Source organism: Abramis brama, assembly GCF_963993115.1.
Source record: "Abramis brama genome assembly, chromosome: 5".
Taxonomy (NCBI): Eukaryota; Metazoa; Chordata; class Actinopteri; order Cypriniformes; family Leuciscidae; genus Abramis; species Abramis brama.
The window spans coordinates 37,920,846-37,944,037 of record NC_139967.1 but is presented as its reverse complement, the minus strand read 5'-3'; the positions used below and the strand labels follow the sequence as shown (position 1 = coordinate 37,944,037).

At 36.3% G+C, this 23,192-nt stretch overlaps 2 protein-coding genes across 4 annotated transcripts; one reads left to right on the top strand and one right to left on the bottom strand.

The window, feature by feature from the left end:
• Positions 1–43: 43 nt before the first annotated feature.
• Positions 44–7,860, top strand: slc25a35 (solute carrier family 25 member 35). The gene is made up of 5 exons (XM_084114465.1): positions 44–659; positions 1,136–1,201; positions 1,487–1,639; positions 5,970–6,104; positions 6,287–7,860. The coding sequence occupies exons 1-5, from the start codon at positions 288–290 to the stop codon at positions 6,455–6,457; spliced, it is 897 nt and encodes a 298-aa protein (XP_083970591.1). The 5' UTR covers positions 44–287; the 3' UTR covers positions 6,458–7,860.
• Positions 7,861–9,208: 1,348 nt separating this feature from the next.
• Positions 9,209–19,457, bottom strand: rangrf (RAN guanine nucleotide release factor). 3 transcript variants are annotated; one of them, XM_084114466.1, is made up of 6 exons: positions 19,389–19,457; positions 19,037–19,115; positions 17,383–17,499; positions 13,823–13,985; positions 9,754–9,848; positions 9,209–9,562 (listed from the first exon to the last, which is right to left on the bottom strand). In XM_084114466.1, exons 2-6 carry the CDS (start codon positions 19,099–19,101, stop codon positions 9,451–9,453), a joined length of 552 nt encoding a protein of 183 aa, XP_083970592.1. In that variant the 5' UTR covers positions 19,102–19,115; positions 19,389–19,457; the 3' UTR covers positions 9,209–9,450. The 3 variants fall into 3 exon arrangements, with proteins under 3 accessions (XP_083970592.1, XP_083970593.1, XP_083970594.1); XM_084114467.1 differs by having other exon boundaries at positions 19,358–19,420; XM_084114468.1 differs by having other exon boundaries at positions 19,382–19,419.
• Between the last annotated feature and the right edge of the window lie 3,735 nt (positions 19,458–23,192).

Below are 23,192 nucleotides of genomic sequence, written 5' to 3'. Positions count from 1 at the left end.
GTTGGGATGATAGACAAACCCTGGCGAATGCAATCTGACATTCATACTCAGCAAAATGTTCACGCGCATCGCATGACTAGGAGGAGGGTTATGGAAGATACTTCTTCTGCTTCTTAAAAATGGCACTGTAAAATTATTTGTCAGTTATCCTAACAAGTAGGCTACTTTATTATTATATGTTCTTCTATTAAGAGGGCTGCTTAAAAAAAAAGTAGGCCTGTTTCTTGTTGAAAGTCAAACTAAACAGCCTGTCCATCACCGGTTTCCGGGCATTACGCGGTTGAAACATGGATTTCGTTCTCGGCGGCGTCGCTGCGTGTGGCGCTTGTTTTTTTACAAACCCGCTGGAGGTTGTCAAAACTCGAATGCAATTGCAAGGAGAGTTAAAAACCCGAGGAACCTATCAGGTGTATTATAGGAATGTATTTCACGCCTTTTACACGATAGGCAAAATAGACGGACTGGCTGGTCTTCAGAAAGGTTTGGTCCCCGGGTTGGTTTATCAGTTTTTTATGAATGGGGTCCGGCTGGGGTCCTTCGCCATCATTGAGTCCTTGGGCTACATTCACACGGACGGAAGGGTCAGCGCTGCAAAGAGCACAGTGTCTGGGGCTATCGCTGGTGTGGTGGGCGCTGTAATGGGCAGTCCTATTTACCTGGTGAGTAACGATCACTGTCTGCGTTTCTGTCTAGTAAACGACGGATTAAGCACGTGTTTAGTGACGACATATTCTTTCTGTGGTTACCCTGAATATACTGAACTACTGAACTAACTTACATCACTTAGCGCAAAGAGACAGACAGCATCAGTGGATTGAACGAAACGGATAGTTTCGAGTCTGTATTCTGATTAGATGAGAAACAGCCTATTAGGGTTAATGAATTAACTAAATATTTGCAATATATTATTACATAAATTAAGTATTAAAATATGATTATTATAACGCAACAATAATACATTTATATTATAAATACGTTATAAATAAATCATTTATAAATGTAATGAGGACTCAATGTTTTCCATGCTTTTGGTTTACAAACACTGAAAGTAGATGGTGCTTCAAAATGGACAAAAAGCACCAAGTGTCTTTAGTTTACCAGCAGGTTACCTACTCTCTATTTGTATTTCTTTCAGGTAAAGACACATCTGCAAAGTCAATCCACTTCCTCTATTGCAGTTGGACACCAGTATAAGCACAGGGTAAGTTAATGGTGACCTCACAGTAACATCTATGATAACATGATCTTTTTTTCTTTTTTCTTTTTTTTTATGTCATGTGAGAACTTTGATCTTCAAGTCGACCGATCCTAGGGTTGTAGAGATTTTTTGTAATGTTAAATCCCATTGCATTTGTGGTAATGTACTAATATTCAAAGGCAGTTTTGTTTGCATCAATGGTAATAGGAACCAGCTTGAATCTAAAACCACAAACATTTCCTGTTTGTCATATCTTTTATTGTATATATTTGCTATTCTTTCTGTCAGGGAATGATGCATGCATTATTGGCCATCCACAAACAGTACGGAATTCTGGGTTTGTGGAGGGGAGCAAGCGCAGCAGTCCCAAGGGTCAGTGTGGGGTCAGCTGCTCAGCTCTCTACTTTCTCTGCCTCTAAAGAGCTTATCACTGACCTACAGGTAAGCATATTTCACTTCAACTGGGAGTTATTCACAGTGAGAATAGAAGAGGGGCTAGACCTCTGTTTTTACAAACAGTATTGAAGTGTCTCCTTTAAACTGTAAAGAGTAATACCAGGATCCGGTTGCATAAACCACCAAGACTAGTCTTACAAGTTAGTCATCAAAAGTAAGTTACATAAAAACATAGATTGGTCTAATTTGATACCGTAAGACTGATTTCCCCTAACTAACTGCTTGTTGGTCATACTAGTTCTTAAGACAGTCTTGACATAATGGCTGTTTATGCAACTGGCCCCTTTTAATAAGTATGGTTGTCAGTTCCCCAAACACTGACTGTGTAAAGTAGCCTTAGCGGTCCAACTCAATCATAATGTTTCTTTGTAGGGCAGGACAGGGGCCAATGTTTTAGTAAATCTGCTTTTTTTTTCTGGGCAGTCAACTCTTATTTAATTAAATTAATTTTTAACATTTCTCAACATTCTCTTAGTAGAGATTTCCATTTAGCCTTTAAGGACCCTATTAAATCAAAAAATGTTTGTAGTCATTACTGCGTGTTTGCTTTGATGTCATCAATATGCTAGTGCACTCATAAAAGTTGACAAAAAAAAACCCAACTCTTAGAAATACACATTTATAGTGTCTTTTCATGGAAACTGGACCAAGACTATTGATGTCTTGTCCAAAACATGGTCATATACATATTTTTGTCCAATAAAATACAATGAGGATGCACACCGTTGGCATATTCTCTTTACATCAACATTGTATGTTTATGCCACCCTTGGCATAAACATAGCCAAAATTTGATGACTAACTTGTCCTGCCATACCTTCTTGTTTCAAAAGGAAATATGTCAACAAAGGAAAGACAGTTGTGTCCTGAAAGACATGTTTAAAGCAAACACCTTGTATTTAGGGCTTTAGGGTTTGCCATGGACAGTGTTGGGAAGGATACTTTCAAAACGTATTTCGTTACAGAATACATGCCCCAAAATGTAATTTGTAACGTATTCCGTTACGTTACTCAATCTGAGTAATCTGAGTAACGTATTCTGAATACTTGGATTACTTCCACATTGAATTGCATTTTATAAGTGTAGGAATGCGGAATGCCAGTGATGCGGTGGTGACGCGTTCATGTAACATGTAAGGGTGGCGCTGCCAATAAAGCACCTAAAAGAACCGGCAAAAGTAATGATTATGAATATGTCAAATATAGCAAGGAGATATTTTAATTGTTTATTAATATTTATTTATTAAAAAGTGTTTTATGTGTCAGTGTCGGGCTGTCTGCTGCAAAGATGAAGTTGACGATGCTGACTCGCGATCTTCGCAGTAGAGAGAAGAATGCGCATTTCATACGGATTACATAAGCAGAGGGCAGTCTGTTTTCTTTCGTTTTGAATTGTTCTGTTTAAAAGTAGACATGTCTGTGAGGCAAGTATAACCTTATACGCTAAGTTTCGGTTCATTTATGAGACAAGCTCCAGTTCACGCGCCGGTGCCTCAGTGTCGTGATTATATTGTCTGCTATATTTATATATATTTATTAAATCCAGGCAATTGGTTGATGAAACATTTGTTAAAACTAAGATACAATTAATACAAAACGAAATTCACTTTAAAGAAAGGCTTTGTGCTTTTAAGTTTTAAAGCAGTTTTTTAGTGCCGCTTTCAGAGCGGTCACGTCGGTAACTGAGAACTGACACGTCCGTAACATTGTTTCCTCATAAATGCGAACACGAAAAATTAAATAAAATGAATATTTTGTGTTCTGTGGAGAGCCAACCCTTCTTCATCCAGTGGGTAGTATTACTTTTGGTTTGCGCAGTGTAATTCACAGAAGTACTAAAAAATATGGTAACACTTTATTTTGATGGTCCCTTTTGAACGTGCTGTTGACTATAAGTAACTTTGCAACTATATGTCAACTAACTTTCATTGGAGTATAAGTAGACTGTCTGCTTAATATCTGCAAACACTTTATTGTGATGGTCCTCCAACAGACACTCTACTGACTATAAGTAATTTTGCAACTACACGTCAACTTAATCTAACCCTAACCCTACCAGTCTACTAATACTTAACTAACACTCTAATGAGAGTTTGTAGACATGTAGGTGCAGCGTTACTTAGTCAACAGAACGTGTTAAAGGGACCATCAAAATAAAGTGAAACCAAAAATATTTTGCCACCTAAAAGTTAAAGATTTTTTGTGTCACGCATGTTTATTTCCCTCATATTTAATAGAAAACGCATGTGTAGACAGATATTTTTCTAATGTCTGGACTCCTTTATTAAGGGAGTATGGATATATAAACAGACGTTTCAATATATTGGTATTAAATGCATTTTCTGAGAATTTCTATTTCAAGTTTTGACTCCAAATGTCAGTCCATAACGCTGGAATTGCCCAATTTTAAAATATTTTGTGGTGTAGGTCTACGTATTTTATAATGTTAACTTCAAATAATACTAGTAATTTAAAGATGTGGTAGCACTGGATCTGGATGGGAAGGATAACATGGAGTGTGTCGTGTGATTCTGCCTTCTCACACCGCGACACAGGTTTGCTGATCTGAGTGTCGCCATTTCGGTTTCATATCGCATATCGTTACAGCCCTGGTAGCTACCTGATACAACTATAAAATAGCAAGGTGACCAGTAAAACTACAGCATTAATTAAATAAATAAATAACTTACTTTAAGATGCTTCCTCAGGTTTGAGGTGGAGTTGGACGCTGAAAGGAGGTTGGTTGCTGGCAAGCAGAGGTTGCACTGCACAGTTACATTTCATTCTCCCTTCTCTTTCTTTAATGTGAAATGCTGTTTGAATTTCCAAGATAGAAACACATTCTTGCCCTGGCTCTGTTGTTTCGGCTCAATTTCTACCTCTAGCTCCCGCTGCTCCTCTTCCGACTCCATTGTGACTGATCACGCAAACCGCACATTTTTTCGTTTTCATATTGGGGCTTCTGGGAAATGCATGGAGTTGCCTTAATTTATTTAGAAAGTGAATAATCTCGTGAAACAGAGAAGTATCGTCATGTAATCCATTGATTTCAACAATGTAACTGTATTCTAAATACCAACTATTTAAACTGTAACGGAATACAGTTACTCATAATTTGTATTCTGAATACGTAACGCCGGTACATGTATTCCGTTACTCCCCAACACTGGCCATGGATATAGTTTAAGCCCATTGTGGAAGTTATTTGACAGTTACTTAATGTTACTACTAGTCATGTTGTCCAGATTGGTGAACAAAAGGTTGTTTTGTGTTTCAGTTTGGAGTCATTTATAAAGCATAGGAAATGAAAAATGAAACTGGCAATCTCAGCCTATAGTTTACAACTAGGAAATGGCAAAATATTTTGCTTAATGCAGCACAATAACACGATCTAAATACATACATAAAAAAAAAAAAAAAAAAGTAATTTTTGTGCCAAAGGCCAACAAATGATTAAATGGTAATGTAATTCTACTCAAAAGTCATGAGAAGCTGATATATTTAGCTGTAATAGGCATACATACATGTATTGTTGGGGTTTCTGAGGGTGACCTCCATCCATCCATCCATCCATCTTCCTCCGCTTATCCGGGGGCCGGGTCGCGGGGGCAGCAGTCTAAGCAGAGATGCCCAGACTTCCCTCTCCCTGGACACTTCCTCCAGCTCTTCCGGGGGGACACCGAGGCGTTCCCAGGCCAGCCGGGAGACGTAGTCTCTCCAGCGTGACCTAGGTCTTCCCCGGGGTCTCCTCCCAGTGGGTCACGCCCGGAACACCTTCCCGGGAAGGCATCCAGGAGGCATCCGAAACAGATGCCCGAGCCACCTCAGGTGACCCCTCTCGATGTGGAGGAGCAGCGGCTCTACTCTGAGCTCCTCCCGAGTGACTGAGCTTCTCACCCTATCTCTAAGGGATCGCCCAGCCACCCTGCGGAGAAAGCTCATTTCGGCCGCCTGTATCCGGGATCTTGTCCTTTCGGTCATGACCCAAAGCTCATGACCATAGGGTTCTGAGGGTGACCTCAGAATTGGCAAAACAATTCCAATGGTGTTATAAATCTACAAACTTCCCAAGATATACGAAATGACGCTACAAGTTCAGTTCTGTTAACACCACCAGTTCACAGAAGAGTTTGTGATGTTTACTTACATGGAAAGGCAAGTGTGGGGGGCAAGCAATATCCATAGTTGATGACAACTGTCATTTTTGAGTAAACTATTCCTATTAAAACTATTAACTATTGAAGAAAACACTCCCAATATGAAAGCACTCTCTGTTTTGTTAGTAATCAGTTTCTTTTTCTTTCTGTATTTGTAGGTGTTCTCTGAGGGCAGCTGGTTAATAGCTCTGAGTGCTGGTATGATCAGCAGTGTAGTAGTTGTATTAGCTATGACTCCTTTTGATGTAATCAGCACTCGACTCTACAACCAGCCTGTGGATCATCTTGGCAAGGTGATCTCTTGCCAACTGTCAAGAACATCCATACATTTTTTTCACAAACTTTTACTGTAATTATTATCAAATTGTGTCCTTGGTTTCATTTACACACTTTGCATATATCCAGTTTCACCTACAAAGTGCTAAAACTGGTAAAAGAAGGCCTTTATCTCACTCTCTGTACTTTTCTCATGCAGGGTGTATTGTACAGAGGTTTCATGGACTGTTTCTCTAAGACACTGAAGAAGGAAGGAATGACTGGTTTGTATAAAGGTCTCGGAGCCTCCTACTTCCGCCTCGGACCTCATACCATCATTTCTCTGCTTTTCTGGAATGAGCTGCGCACTTTGTACCATAGCTACAGCTAGCATTTTGCTATTGCCTGCATCAGCAAAATATCAACTGATGTTTCCCTGATTAAAGAAGCAAGCAAGCACTAAGGTATGAAAGGCCCTTGCTATATTTTGAATATAGTCACACAATGCACAGCAAAGTGACTATACTCGCAATACAGCATGGCCTCAAGTGCCTTATTGCTTTTATAAAGCAGTTACTACATATTAAAATATTAAGAACATTTTTTTATTAAGCATTAATCTTCAACTGGCAACCTTCAACTAGAAGTACTTTCTGATATAACAGAATGTTGCTATGCAACAAAAATGATGCACGATGGGAGCTGCGCAGTGATGTGCTAAACTTGAGCCATTACTATATGGTGGAATAGCACAGCTGGAAGGCTGCATTCACCAAGAAGCCAGGACTGGAATTAACCATAAAACTCCTTTAGGGTGTACTGTATGTACACTATAAAAAATTATATGATGAGTAAGTTATGACAACATATTTTTAGATTGCTTTAACTCATCAAAATAAGTTGCGCAATTTTCAACTTTTTTAAAAAGTTATACAAGAGTCAACTAATCTTTTTAAGTCAGTTTAATGTAATTTAAGTTGAATTGACTTAATTTAAGGCAGCAAGGTTTAGAAGGATGGAACATTTATTTGATCATCATTTTATATATCACACTCCAGCAAAGTTTTGCAAAAGATTTAATGAAAACATAATATTTCTACACTCACTGGTTGAATCAAAGTTACTGTAAGTTTTGTGTGCATTTTGATTATGCTAATTCATTTCCTGAATCCTGATTCTGATTGGGTGACACATGTTCCAAGGGTGTTGACTAAATAATTAGTTCTTTTTAAAAATATTGTATATATTTTTAAACTTTCCTAAAAGTTAAATGTGATCCACTGGATCAGAATCAGTTTTGTTTTATCGTAGTATAAATCACATTAAGTACATTATTATGTTTAGTTCTCACACAGAGATTGTGGTAGAATGACTGGAACACAAATAGTTTTTTCATTTTGTGACTGACTTGACAGCTGTAATAATCTTGCTGCTAATCATTAATCATGACTTGAAGGACAAAGACTTACTTTTGAGTAGTTAGAATGAGGTAGCACTCAAGCTGAATGGTTAAAACATAACATCAGAAACAGTCTTTTTGTCTTGTTTGCTGATGCCTTTAAGTGTCCTAGAATATTAGGACAATAAGACACTATTCAATGGGACACAGAATAATGGTCACCATTTGCCTTAATTGTGCTATACTGAACAGTGTATGAACTATGATGCTTTAGAAAAACTAATGTAACTAATTATCTGCATTAAATTACTGAAGAGCCTTTAAATATATAGGTACATAATTGGTCTGTAACATATGACAGTATATAATTTGAAAATAAATTATTTTTAAAAGAATGACTATTCTATTTTCTATATACATGAGAATAACACTGCAACAATACACCACTGATAATACACAAAAAATGTTTTCACATTTAATTCACACTTAAAAATATCTGAATGTCATTGTATTAATCAAACCATGAAAAATCAGCATGGAAATAATGCTAATTTTTTTTTTTTTATGGTTAATCAACTGGACCCATGGTCATTTTAAACGGATTTATGAAGATGTTACATCATCATCATCATCTTTTTTTTAATTTAATGCCATGTCAGCAATCAGAGCTATCTTCATGACAAAAACACAAATATCATATAAATACAATAAAAACAGAACAAAGATAACCAGCAAGTCATATTATACAATATATTTTTTTTAAGTTAACGTATGATAAAAAATCCAAAACCTTTTCAGGTATAATCTCATTAAAAATGTCCTTAACTGAAATAACTTCATAAAAAAGCATTCGACTTGTGTTAAGTCCAGGACAATCTAATAAAATATGTTTGACAGTTAAAGGAATCCTACAAAACATACATAATGTTGGGTCTTCACCTTTAAGTAAAAAAGCATGGGTCAAACTTGTGTGACCTATACGACATCTGGTGTAGACCACCTGATCAAGTCTAGTTTTAAAATTGAGAAAAGTCCTGGTTTTAATTTCCTGATGAGTTGCATACAACTTATTATTCTTGCACATATGCCACTCTTCTTGCCACTTATTTAAAATATATCTGTTAATAATCGGTCTGATATCTGAGGGAGGAATTTGACATTCATTAATTTCCTTATTAAGAGCTTCCTTGGCAGCTGCATCAGCTTATGAAGATGTTACACTTAAGCCACAATACATGCTGTTTTCATTTTGATCACTATACCTATTGGTTTATAATTCAAAACCTAACTTTTTTGTGAAAGGTTTTGATTGTGCTATTTTTCTTTAAAATAAATGTCACAAGGTCTGACATTTTTGGTAAAAAAAAAAAAAAAAAAAAAAAAAAAAAAGGATCATTGTGTAAAGAGTGTTTTCACTCTTTCAGAATGATAAGAAAGTTGATGAAATGTGTGGAAGTGTCTAACATTTCAAAGTTAAGGAAAAACCCGAGTTAAGTTGATGAATGTGTGGAAGTGTCTTTGGAAATTTCAGAGTTTCAACACAGTTCCAGTAAAGTTGTTAAACATTAGTTTTGTGGTCAAGTTATAGAGATGTTTGAATCAGCATACAAAAGACAATGATGACTGCAAACCTTTGATAATATTAAGAAAACTCAACAAAGAAATGCTGCTCAATGAATCAGCATAAACATTGAGTAATAAATCCTGGTTCTCAACTTGAGAAGGATTCAGAAACACACTGTATTTCATATTAAGAATTGCATTTATTTTTACTTTTTAATAATTCAAGATTGTCAATTTATTTGCACAGCCTTATCTATAAATTAGACAAATGCTAAACCTTGCACTACAAGGAAAATATTTCATAAGTTTTAACTCATTCAGTCATTGTAAATGCATAAGTTTAGAAGTTTAAAATCTTCTGGAAAAAAGTCATTTCTAATGGAATTTAGACTTTCTTGTGATTAAACATATGTATGAAGAATCTACCCGAACACTCCAGGGTCAAGTAGACAGAAGGACTGCAGAACACCCTGGAAGTCCTGTAGTGTCCATGGTGTAGCTGCCACATTTCCAACGGCACTGCTGCTGAGGGGACTGAGACAGAAGATTTTGAATCAAACCTCACGATATTTGTATTAAGATCCTGACTATATTTCATCTATGAACACCATGTAAATAAATTATTAATAATCATTTTTAATTTAAGACATGTAGGTAATCCTCCAGTGTATGGGGAAAATTTAAGAGTGGAGTGACTTTAACCTGTATGTGTTTAACTAACTCACTTGATGCAAACAGGATCATTGAATGTCACTAAGATGTCAGTAGTGTACTGTGGCAAGCGGAACAAGCACAGGTGAATGTTCACAGTGTTCTTGGCCTGTGAAAAAATGTAATTCAAGCTGATAAAAGGCACAAATCTTAACATAAAAGAAATTACAGTCAGTGTAGCATTAGCAGTCATACAGTTGCTTAACTAAGGTTTTGCAATTCTAAGTCATGTCTAAATCTAACTAAGGTTTCTCAGAACCCTAAGCTGCGTCCCAATTCGCATACTATGATCTGTCCTATTAGTATTCAAAATTACAATTAGTGTGTCCCAAATCGTAGTATGTTGAAATGAGTTTTCCAAAGATACCAGGATCTACTATGCATCTGGTAGACCTGGTCTACTTTTTCCGGTTAGAATCCGAAGTGCAGATTGTGGAAGAAATTTAATATGTTCTATATGTTTGCATTTTCTTATATTCATAGAATCTTAGAAATATGATGATAATCAGATGAATGTAGTGTTGATACATACCCTTATGAATATACGTATGTGTATGTATATGACCGGACAAAAGTTAATGTGACTGAATGTATGACCGAGACAGAGAGTCTCCATCCAAGGGTGTAATATGATTAAATAAGATAGACAAATCTAAACAATGTGTTAGTTATGGCTAAGATGTATCTTGACGTAGCCTCGGGAAAACAACCTTGGGGGAGGAACAACTATAAAGAATGAAGGATACCCCCCACTCGTTGTCACACTCTGCAGGCACTTTGTAATGACTGTATGACTGCTGACCTTTCCTTGCTAGGGAATAAATCATTGTTAAAGACAATTGATACCTGTTTGTCTCTTATTCAGTGATGTAAAATTGTTTGCCACTACAAGATCCATGCACTCTAACGGCTAACGGTAGAGAGGTTTAGATAAAGGGGTTTGAGTGATTAATAATCAGTATCTAATGTGACAAAAAGATAACATTATCCACATTATATTTAATCTGCAACAGCATTATAAACTTTTATAAAGCTACATTTGGTCATTAACTTTTAAAAGCATAATTTTGCAAACACATAAGGAGAGTTCTCCGCATAAAAGAACCACGACTGGCAGATCAACGTGCTACTACATTTCTCTCTGATATGGATGGAAATGAAATGAAATTGATTGTGGAAGATTTCAATTGTGACCAGATGATTGACAGGGCAGTTTGAACGGTAACAGGATCCACGTGACTAAGCAACAGAGTGGTCCGATAAAGACGTTCTGTAATTATGACGAAGTAGTCATAGCCACGGGAATGTATTTTGAGCAGGGGGGCTGAGGGGGGGTGCATAATAGGCATGGCGCAGAGCAAGAGAAGCAGCGCATAGCCACTGGAGTCACGTGACGAGAGTGATGTGTGATGACTGGACGATGGCAGAGGCAAAAGCGCAAGAGAACCTTTGTTAATAAAAGTTGCATTTCTTCGTTTAAAGGGGCCCTATTATGCCCTTTCACAAAGTCTTAATTTAGTTTTTTGGGGTGTACTAGAATATGCTTTCATGCTTGATTGTTCAAAAACACATTATTTTTCACATATTTTACATTATTACAGCACCTCTCTGAACCTGACATTCATATAGAACATTATACATTTCTATTATTCAAATCAGTTAAATGATTATTAGGCTGCATAAATTAGGTCAGCCGGAACCGGGGACACTTCCTATAACACCTGATGTACTCGTTACATCATAAGAAGAATGGCATCTACGCTAATGTTAGTCTTTCTGTTTATTCCAAGGTTTACTGAAGTCAACCGTATCCAGATCAGATGGTGGACCTGCACCTGGACCCATCCACAACGTATCCCTGAAGTGCCAGCCTCATCAGCCCTTTGAAGGCCTCATCGACACGACAGCCATCGGCACTGATCCTCAACAAACTCATCTCCATACCGGCGTGATGACTCCGACCAGATGGAACTGGATAATATTCTGAATGTTCTGATCCAATCTGACTTCTGACCTGTAATGCTGCCTGAATCATAATCATACAATGTTCGCTCGTTGGCGAGAGGAGAACTGGCCCCCGACTGAGCCTTGTTTCTCCCAAGGTTTTTTTCTCCATTCTGTCACCTGATGGAGTTTTGGTTCCTTACCACTGTTGCCTTGGCTTTTGGCTTGCTTAGTTGGGGACATTTAATATTCAACAATATTATTGATCTGCCTTACTTAAGGTGGACGATGACGCAATTTTCTTCTAGAAAAAAACTTTGTTGTATTATTTTCATGTTGTCACTGTGAAGCTGCTTTGATACAATCTGTATTGTTAAAAGCGCTATATAAATAAAGGTGACCTATCTTGAACGCATCATTAGTTCTGGTTTTGATGAAGCCCCTGATTGGTTAGCTGGCCAAGTGTGTTGTGATTGACACCGCGTGTTCCGGAAATGTCACCCTCAGGGGTAAATATTAAGGATGGTGTTAATTCCAAACCATTTCAAGGCTTAAGAATGTTAAACAAGAGGATCGTGCAGAACGGATTTCCTGCACAGACTTTGCAAGCACGGATTTCACAAGATGTTTCAGAGTGGTATGTTTTTTTTGGTAATTTTCTTATACATTTTAGATACGATGTTGGGTGGATTTTATTTAAATAAGTAACATTATGACTTCACAAAGCCCAGAAAAAAACGTGTAGTAGTCCAAATTAGTCATTCGTTGTAGTTCTTAGAAAGTGCATTCTATTAACTAAAATATCTCTCTTTGCAGTGGAGCACTTTGAGTTTTGTAACCTTGCAGATCTTTTTTATGCTCAAACAGCAACATTACACACTAACAAAAGTTGAAGAAGCATAATAGGACCCCTTTAACAGAAGTGAATTTGTCTTTGTTTTATAGTTATAACTAAGCATTTGTTTTAAAGTAAGGGGACAATCCAAAGAGCTTTTATTTATTTTTAACAACGTGAGTATCATCCGTCATTTTGTTAATAAAAGTATGATGTGTTTAAATTTTCCATTGTACTATTTTATTATTGATGTGTTTTCATTTATAATAATGAACCACCACTATAAGCATTTGTTTTTAAAGTAAGGGGGAAATCCAAAGATATTTTTTTTCATTAAGAATTATATTAATTTAACATTAAACATTCTTTTTGTTCCAAGAAAAGGAAAGATCTAATATTAAAAATCAAAATAAGTGCTACAGGTCTAGATTATCATTGACAAATATCTTTTCTTGTAAAATATGCAGTGTTATCGGTAACATCGGTGTTGTCACAAGGTTATTAATTAAAGAAACACATAAACACAGGTAATATGTATGCCTGTAGTCCAAGCACAAATTCCAAACACAACTGCAGGCTGCATGGCGACAGCACATAAAAATCAACTCGTAGACCTATCAGCCACAAGAAATATATCTCCAATTAAAAAATACATAGGCCTTATTATTCAGCAGCCTGGCTGCTGCTGGTAGGCCGCCTCCTCGGCAAGTCTGCTCAATCCTCCGATAATTGATCCGCCAGCACGAGGCTTGTGTTGTTGTTGTGTAAAACGCTCGACCTTCACTCACGAGTGCGCGCTGTGACGTCATGAGACAATTGCCGCTTGTTTTCATTGTATCTTAGGCTACTTTAATGTTTCAAATGAATTTTACTGAATAGACGAATTAATTTAATAATTATTCAAATAATTAATAATAATTATTTGAATAGAAGAATTAATAACATTAATTTTATTTCTTTTTTTGTTAAAACATTTTATATTTATTTCTTTTTAAACATCCCCCCCACACCCCCACTTTTTCGGGGGCTCCACACCAAGGGATGCTGCGTCACCCTCAGCACCCCTACTTCCCACATTACTGGAAGTAGTATGTCCCAAAGCTCTTCTGCTACACACTCAAAAGTATGTACTATTTCTTCACGAAAACAGTACACATTTTTAGGGCATAGTATAGGCAAATCGGGATGCAGCACTTGTTTTTGGCAAGATAATTATGGTCATTTAGTGTTGTCTGGGACACAATAACATTTCCACTAGAAATGCAAGTTAGTAATAGGAATTGTAAAAAGGATCACAGAAGTACCTCCTCATTGAATTTAGAGACCAGCTGAGCTCCAGACAGCAGCCAGGCAGAGCTGCATTCCTGCATTGACAGCTCTGATTGGGAGAGCTGCTCCAGCCCTCTGACCTCCCAGGAGCCATTCTCTACCGCTTTATTACTGGCAGCCACGTCCTCAAAGTGATACCTGTCACAATACAGACCAGATAAATCATTTTTATCTATATCTATTTCCATTATGAAATAATTCAATAATGAATTAGGTGGAGATTTTTCGGATTTTTTGTGGAGAAGTTCTCCTGTGTGTAAAAATATGAAATAATCCCTTTGTAGCATTTATTTTCCTGTTATCACTGTAATGCTGCTTTGAAACAATCTGTATCGTAAAAAGCACTATATAAATAAAGGTGACTTGACTTTACTAATGTTGGTGGGGAAAATATCACATTCACACATGTAAATGGAAGAAATGTAAAACCACCTTTGTGAGAATAATTCAAAAAACAAAGTAGAAAGATGGAAAACCTATGCTCCTCTACGTCAAAATATTTACCATTTTAGTGGTGTCCAGATCTTTAATTAATGAGTCCATTTCATTTCAAATCTTGCTTTTTAAGAAGTGGGGTGTGCCTTATGACATAGGAATGCTCCGTCTTGGATTGTAAATGTGCAATAAAAACTTTTAAAAGTTTATAGACACTTCCATTTTAAATAACTTCAAACGATTCACATTTCTATTTATCATTTCATATTTCTATTTGAATCTTTCTGTTCATCATAAAATCCTGATAAAAAAAACATCCACACATTCCACATTTCAACCATTTTAGCTATTAATAACTTGAGCACAAAAATCAGCATATAATGAGATCTGAAAGATCTTGTGACACTGAAGACTGGAGTAATGGAGCTTTATCTTGCCAAGAAAAAAAAAAAAACATTTTAAAATATATTAAAATAGAAAGCAGTTCGTTGAATAATCCTGTTTTACTGTATTTTTTAATCAAATAAATGCAATCTTGGTGGGCATAAGAATGAAATATCATTAGTTTTCCCAAGGAGCAGAAAAGCCATGCATATAAATTATATTAATGAGTGTAAAAAAAAAAAAAAAACACTTTAGAAATTTGGTACTGAAGCTATAATTAGGTAGATTATCACAACGGCAGCCAATCATCAAACAAAAGCATATTTTATATAAAAAACACATTGTGATATTTAACCCAGGTTTCACAGACAAGTCAAGCCAAGTCAAGCCAAGCCAAGCCAAGTCAAGTCAAGTCAAGTCAAGTCAAGTCAAGTCAAGTATATTTGTATAGCGCTTTTCACAATACAGATTGTATCAAAGCAGCTTCACAGTATTAAATTAAAATAATACAACAAGGTTTGTTTCTAGTGGAATTTATTGATTGATAAAATTTTATTAAATATCCCCAAGTCCCAGACAAAGCTGTATTAACTGAAATCAACTTAAAATGTGTCATGGTTGGCTATTGTTTTGTCTCAAAATGGACACCAGAAATATTTTTTTCTAAGGCACTTTAAAAAAAAAACTATTTAAATGTCCTTATTCAACTACAGCCTAATCCTGGCTTAATCTAAGTCAAGACCTGCCTGTGAAACCAGGCCATTGTGACTGAATGCTAGACGCTCAATGCTAGTTGCTATCCCTGGATAGATAGATACATTAGATTGTTTTATTTAATGCCATATCAGCATCTAAGGCTATTTTCATGGCAAAAATTCAAGTACAAAAATACAAATATCATATAAATATCATAAAACCAAGCACACAAACACAAGTCTTTTTATTATAAAAAACGTTTTAAAGCTACAATATGTAAAAAAAAAATCGCCGCTAGGGGTCGCTAACCTCTTACAATAACAAAGGCGTAGGTTGATGATAAGCGGAATTATGGAACTTGCCGTCATGCCTGAAGGATCTAATAATGCTTATGGATGGGTAAATACATTGATGTTTTTAACATGACTGTGGAATGAAGCAGGTCGCGATTTGCTAATGAGAGACAGATATCAGTGCCACACGCGAGTCCCGTGGATATAAAGGAATGAGGACATTTAATTCTACCGAACTACCCACAAGTGCTGAATTCCTACTAACACAGGTCAGTTTATTTGACGAATTAAACTTGTGAGGTAACACAGCGCTGTTTCACTTGGTCTACACTATCACACTAAACTGCATTTGAGTGTGTTGAAAGTTATAATGTTCTTCTATGTGTTAGTTTATCTGTATGAGACTAGCAGTAAGCTAGATCAACATTAGAATAACATACTGATCATATTCTAACATTTCATCATGTTGAGCTATATAACATTGATTTGTATTATGTACATTTGCTCACCCGTCTAATAATGTGCATGCAGGAGCGGCGTCCCTGTCAAGTCGAAGTTTGTCATGGACGTGGAGCTCTCGGCATCTCGAAAATGCCACGCTGATACTGATCCTCGTTTTAGTTCTCCTTTTGTCGCAAAGTCTGCTTGCCGTGGTCCATAATGTTTGAACTAAACAACAACAGCGTGAGCGTGCCGCTAGACGTAACGCAGTTGTCCACGTCTGTCGCCATGGTTACAATGGCAGTACGAGCGGAAATCAGGGATAAACCGGATATTACGTCATTGACAGGCGACAAATGGGACAGGACGACAGGGACGAGCCATTATTATAAAATTAAAAAACATACATATAAAATTGGAATTTCTCTAAAATTAAAAATCTTTGGGAACTTTTGGGATATTGTAAGTACACAACTACAGGAAATATATCTCACTGTGCAAGGGATATTTGGATATTTTATTACAAAAATCTTACATATTGTAGCTTCAACATATGATAAAAAAATCCAAAACCTTTTCAGGCATAATCTTACTAAATAAGTCCTTAAGTGAAATCACTTCATAAAAGAGCATTCTACCTGTATTAAACCCAGGACAGTCCAATAAAATATGTTTAACAGAGAGGGGAATCTTACAAAACATGCATAGAGTTGGGTCTTCACCTTTAAGCAAAAAAGCATGAGTCAAGCTTGTATGACCTATACGACATCTGGTGAATATCACTTGATCAGATCTAGTTTTAAGAGTGATTAAAAGTCTGTTTGGCTATCCCTGGAAGTGCAGTAGCTGCGATACAGAAAGCTGACTGAAACGCTAAAGTAAATAGTCGTTGCTATGGAAATGATACACCGTACTCAAGTAGCATTGGTGTAAACACACTCTGTCCACAATGGACGCAACGGCACATCAAAAGCACATTGAACCCACCAAGTCACCATCAGTTAGTACGGATACTACGTTCTGTTTCTGACACACTTGATCTACGTGCTTGAGCTACCGACAACAGAAAACAAATTAATTTGGAATGTTTACTTTAATGTGTTCGAAGACGCGTGTAGAGTGTAGAGACAGTGTTGCAGCCATTTTGATTTGATAAAAAAAAAAAAAAAAAGATTTCTGTGGTGGAAAACATTGTGGCACCAAGATAGTCTACTAAGAAAGGGGCCCTTGGGTTTGCTATAACACCAGGGTCCTATGTGTTTTATATCCAAGCCTGTACATGTTACCTGGCTGCTTCAGCATCCTGCACTTGGCTTTGGTACTCCAGCAGTTCAATGATGATACTCTGATCTGTCTGAGAGTGAGCGAACACTTCTTGATTATCAGGGATCTGCCTCAGTTCACTGCAGACAGTAGGAAAGAGAATGATGGGCTTTTACTATACAAATTAGGTAAACTCAAGCTTAAAGTCACAACATGCAAACCCACGAGTGGTTGTAAAAAGATGGCGGCAACCGCAATTTGATAATAATCAGACTTTTTTTATATATATGAATGATCACAAACAACCAGTTTTTTTCACCAAATAATATAGTTAATTTAACACTACTCATCTGTGGGCTGTTTGCTGTTGCAAAGCAACTGACGTATTACAGTTTTTCTCAATTGCTAAAACACAGTTCATGAAATAATTTACCATTTTCTCACAACTTTAAACACAATCTCAGAACTACACACCAATTTGTGCAAACCTCAAACTGTTGCATCAAAATCAAATGTTTAAGTCAAAAACATATTCTCTTTTGTCAGAATCAAACTTTGGCCTCAGATGACATACAAAACCTAACAAATACACAGACTATCTTCCTGCCCAGTGAACACTAGTGAGATTGATTCACATTACTGCAACAAAAACCTCTTCTTGCGAATTATTTTACAGCTCAATGTCTAATACAGAATACAACGTAAATGAAAGAGTGCAGATACAGTAAAATAAAACAAGGAGCTTTAGGAAAAGTTAATTTTCATTACACTACTTTAAAATTATCTTACAGTTGATGAAAAGCACAAGAAAAGAAAAGTTCAAATACCAAAGAAGTAAATATATACTCGGTATTCAACAATACAGTATACTGTCAATTAGAGTACAGTAAATAAATAAGTAAATAAATAAATAAATAAATAAATACTTTCAGCATCCTCTGCACCTTCGGTCAAATTTCATTACAGTACTATAGCAGCTTCTTGGTCTTTCTCTACTTCAAACAAATTGGCTACAAATAAATTTGACAATCACGAGTTTGAGGGTGTAAATGTGCTACATTTTTCTGAATATAGAATAGTGAAAGTTCCCTCATATAAAGTACTGTTACTGTGTACTGTACTTTTACTGTATGAGTAAGTAGTATAAAGACCCTGCAGATGATTCTTTCAGCTCTCTCTCGCCCCAGTGTTAGGATGCAAAAGCACATATTTATACATGATTAAAAATTAAGTAGCAAACTGATGGCACACTAATCAGAATCTCAGGATAATATAAATAGGAGCACAGGTGATTAATAATGTTTAGGCTACTCGTGGATAAATGTACGCTATTTGTGAGTTTACATTGTGATGTTTGAGTTAATTATAGTATGTGGTTTATGAATGAGAACATGGTTAAACCTGTGTAAAATGAGGGCATTTTTGTGTAACGTTAGAGCTTTGCACAAATCATTCAGAATATTAAAATGTGTGTGAAAACAGGTGAAATGTGTTAAACGTTTTGAGAAATGGTTCTTTGTTTTGAGAAATGAATGAATGGTTTGGCAATTGTGCCAACTGAGTCAATCGAGAAAAAAATTAATATCGAATTGACGTTCTGTGACATGTGTACGTTGACTTTGGAAATACACTAGTTAGATTTCTACGTCCTTGGAACATGCTGTTTTATATAATTACCTAATATCCTTGGCATTTAGGGGAATAACAGCTGATAAAGCACCGCCAAACAGAGTCCGAGCCATAGCTGTGCTCGCCACTGCAATGATAAAGCCATTTATGTGCAACATACGACAACATTTCAAAGAAAATTATAACTTACTGTACGATTATCAATGTGCTGTCAATAAAACAACATCTTCAAAACCCTCAACACAACGTCAACATTTGAATTGAACACATCGTAATTACATTACAAAGGTATATAGACATATGACGTCAACTTAATAAACTTAGGCCATATTAATACTTTCACATAAATATATACAACAGACTCACGACCTTAGACAGTAAAAGAAAGCTCACGACTGACCAGCCAATATGACTTCCCGTCTCCATCAGCTGGTACCGGATGTGATGTGAATTGAGATCAAGCTTGCCCTCTAGTGGTGAATGAATTTATTTGGCAATATTATACATTTGTGAAGGAGTTGCAACCGCAACCATCTAGCTCCATTGCCTAATATCTACATGTATATTGATGATGTCAAGAATGCATTATAATTTGTATATTTAGATAAAATGAAACATATTGTGTGTTATGTTTATACACCCTACTGACAAATGTTTGGACACGCTTGACTAAATTTACGACTAAAGATATCACCTTTTTGCTATTAAGGCTTAAGCAATGATTGAAAAAAAATAATTAATTAATTAAAGTTTGATGAAATGTGAAAATAAACAATGTTATTTGAATGAAACAAACAAACAAACAATTTCATTGGAATTAATCAAACTTTCAAATGCTATATTGAAGAGAGAGAGGGCAGTTTACATTAGGGGAGTGTTTTGATTAAATTCAGGCAGTTAGGATTATGTAAATTCCATGAATTAATTATTTACAATGGGTTGCCAACCGTTCCGTATAATACGGAATCGTCCCGTATTTGACACATAAAAGTCTTGTTCCGTATTGAACTGATACGGAACGCACTTTGTTCCGTATTTTTGACAATCAATTCAGTGTAAATCCATGACAGACACATAGCTTCTAATATATGTCAGACTATAAACAAAGACATTTGTAGGCGATGATAAGAAAAAAAACGTTTTTAATAGCTTGGAACATCATCAGAGAATGCCCTTTTAATTGGTCGTTTCAGTCATTGTGAGTCACGTATCGTAGCAACGATGACGACAAGTGACAACAGCGGGAAATGTAAAAATGACTACCGAGCAGCCGGCGAAAAAGAAAAGAGCACAAAAATATAGAATTGAATGGGAAAATGACTACCATAGTAGTAATTGTACCATATGCCGTCGCGTTTTTTCTATTTGTCACGGCGGAGTGTGTGATATTGGGCACAGGAGGGAGCGATGTCAAGCTTCCTTGCCGTCAGACGTCTCCAGAGGCTGATATGGTAGGCTATGTAATGTATGGCTGTGCTATTTGAGTGCAATATTTTATATTTTGTTTATTAGGTGTTTTTTTTTTTTATGTATTATTGTTTTGCACTGCAAAGAAAAGTTAACTATAATGGAAGTATAATTATATAAAGATATTTGCACTACACTTCCTTAAAATGTTGTCTAATTAAATTAAAAAATATGATTTCTTTGCACTGGAAAGAACATTCTAGAAGTCTAATTCTATTGACTAAGTTCGCACAAGGCTACAGAAAACTGTTGTGTTTATTTTTCTTCAAATGCAGTCTAAGCCGATGAGTTTTGAATGTTATATGTTGTATTTGTTTAAAATAAAAATAAAACGTATTATAAACTAAACAAATCCATGGTTCATTGTTGACAAAATGACCATGATAGCCTTTATATTTCACATCTATGTGGTTCAGTCTTGTATATTGATTAGGCCTACTTTGCTATTCTATTCTATTTAGGCCTAATAAGTTGTATAATAATATGCTATAATGTATGAAATATACCCCCCCACACCCCCCCCACCCCCCTCCGCTCACTGTTCCTTATTTACATTTCAGAAAGTTGGCAACCCTACATGTGATTGAAGTCTGTTGGGTTTTTAGGCTAGTTGTCTTGTCTCTTTAAAATGTAAAAACGCAATGCCCCTACATCTAAAGACTGCTAAGTGCATGACATTACTGCTTGCTAGCGCTGCTCTGATGAAGCTAACTTTAGTGAAAAAATGAAGACAATACTCTGAGTCAGGAAAAGAAAGCTTTTTAGGCTACTGACTTTTTTGAGGGGTAATTTTTTTCTCTCTCCTCTAACTTTCTACCATATTTATCCACCCCAATGTCGGGCTTTTGTATTCCTTACCGACATAAATTGGAAACATGCACTCAATTTTCATTATCAGGGTAGCCTACTAAAGGCACACTGGGGTAAAAGGCTTTATAAGACTTTATTCTCTTTTAAACCACTAGATGGCACAAAAATTCAGCTCAGCACTTTCAGAGTTGAACTCTGACCCAACGCATGACTTAAGCTGTGTCCCAATGTGAAGGCTGCATCCTTCGAAGGACTGAAGACATCAAGGATGCAGCCTATGCTGTATGCACCATGTAGCCTCCGTAGGATTTCCTAATTGCACAGCCAGGTGTTCCCGATTGCTCCAGGCGCCAAGCAACGGTGCGAGAGTATGCTGCCTTCCTGACAATTCATTTGATATGCTATGGAGCCAGAATTAGCTATTGTCATTCATTTTTATGTTTTATATTTGGAGGACATGGTATTAAGGATGTTTCAGGTCATACTTTCGGCTTAGCCGAAGATTCAAATGTTCATTTATATCTTACCTTGATGCGATTTTGTAGGCTAGTGTATTTTTTTTATTATGCACATAAATGGACCATGGTAAATATATTTACACAGGGTTTTAACCCCATTTGAATATAAAACTCATTTGAATATAAAAAGCCCAGTGCGAATGTTTCTCCCGCTCGTCATCGGCAGCTGTCAGTCACTGTTGCTAGGCGACAAGAACAATTGTCCGTAGGCTAGACCGGTCCGAGCGCTTCAGATGCGCCCTTTGAAATGGGACGGAGCTGTAGTTAGCAACAATTTGTTAATATTGTGTCAATAGGCCGACATTTTGTTACTTTAATTTTCAAAATAACCAGTGGTGGTATGTAAGGAACTACACTTCGTTAATACTCGAAGTAATTTTCCCACACGGGACAGCAACACTACAAAATTGTTATTTTACAATATGATGCACTGTTTTACATTAAACTACACAAAAGTATATAGTTTAAATGTATCAACCTTGAAAATATTCAGAAGTAAAATGCAACATGCAGTAACAGAAATGCAAAACATCATACAAACCCTGACAAGTTTTTTTTTTCTGCAGAATTCCTTTACTTTTACTCTTGATACCTTAAGTACATTACAGTATGCAAGATAATGAAAAAAAATATATATATAAAAAATTGGTTAACTAAGGTTTAAAATATATGACTAGTAGTTTTTCGCCAATGCGGTATTAGTGATTATTAAAAGTACTTTAGTGTAATAAAGTATCTCAATATTTATTCTATGAGTCAGCCCTGCAAACCTGTTGGTAGACAACTTAGTGGATAGTGAAAATATGCAGTCAAACACTCTGGAGACCATCCCAGATGATGTCCCACCAGCAGGAGGCCTTACCAGGGTCTCTATTGTGGAGCCCATTCCGGTCCAGCAGCACACCAGGGTCTCCCACTCAGCTGAATAAAAGTCTACATCATTTTTCTTATTTTATGCACTGTAAATTTAAATGTTTATGTTGATTTTGATATGTTTAACATATGTTGTAAATAGTTGGGGGAAAAAAAAAGGTATAGAAGAATTTGTTTCATGTAGAAATTATGACTGTCATTACAAAAATAAACAATGTCCAGAGCAATGAATTATCTTTTATTTACACATTTAAAGTTGCATAAAAATAAATAAATGTACAGATTTTTTTTCCTTTTAAAAAATATAGGTGAAAAAAAGTTAAACAAGAATATATATATATATATTTCTCAATAATTCTTTCAAGAAGAGAAAACAGCCTGTCCATCCTCTCCCTACTCTCCTCGCCTCTGCAGTCCCATGTCTTCTCTAATCAAGTCCAAAAACTCGTCCTCTCTGTCTCGCCTTCTTCGTGGTGCTGGTGCTGCCCCTGGCTCCTCCTCTTCTTGGTCACACACTGCTGAACTCGGCCCTGGTC

What these genes read in the sequence shown, in the direction of transcription:
- rangrf (XM_084114466.1), bottom strand. Translation starts at nt 19,101, where the DNA reads ATGGCTCGGACTCTGTTTGGCGGTGCTTTATCAGCTGTTATTCCCCTA. An exon ending in TCTCTAAATTCAATGAGGAG is followed by an intron (nt 9,849 to 13,822) that starts GTACTTCTGTGA and finishes ATTTTTTCACAG; the next exon opens with GCCAAGAACACTGTGAACAT. An exon ending in AATGATCCTGTTTGCATCAA is followed by an intron (nt 9,563 to 9,753) that starts GTGAGTTAGTTA and finishes CTTCTGTCTCAG; the next exon opens with TCCCCTCAGCAGCAGTGCCG.
- slc25a35 (XM_084114465.1), top strand. Translation starts at nt 288, where the DNA reads ATGGATTTCGTTCTCGGCGGCGTCGCTGCGTGTGGCGCTTGTTTTTTT. An exon ending in TGGGCAGTCCTATTTACCTG is followed by an intron (nt 660 to 1,135) that starts GTGAGTAACGAT and finishes TATTTCTTTCAG; the next exon opens with GTAAAGACACATCTGCAAAG. An exon ending in CTGTGGATCATCTTGGCAAG is followed by an intron (nt 6,105 to 6,286) that starts GTGATCTCTTGC and finishes TTTCTCATGCAG; the next exon opens with GGTGTATTGTACAGAGGTTT.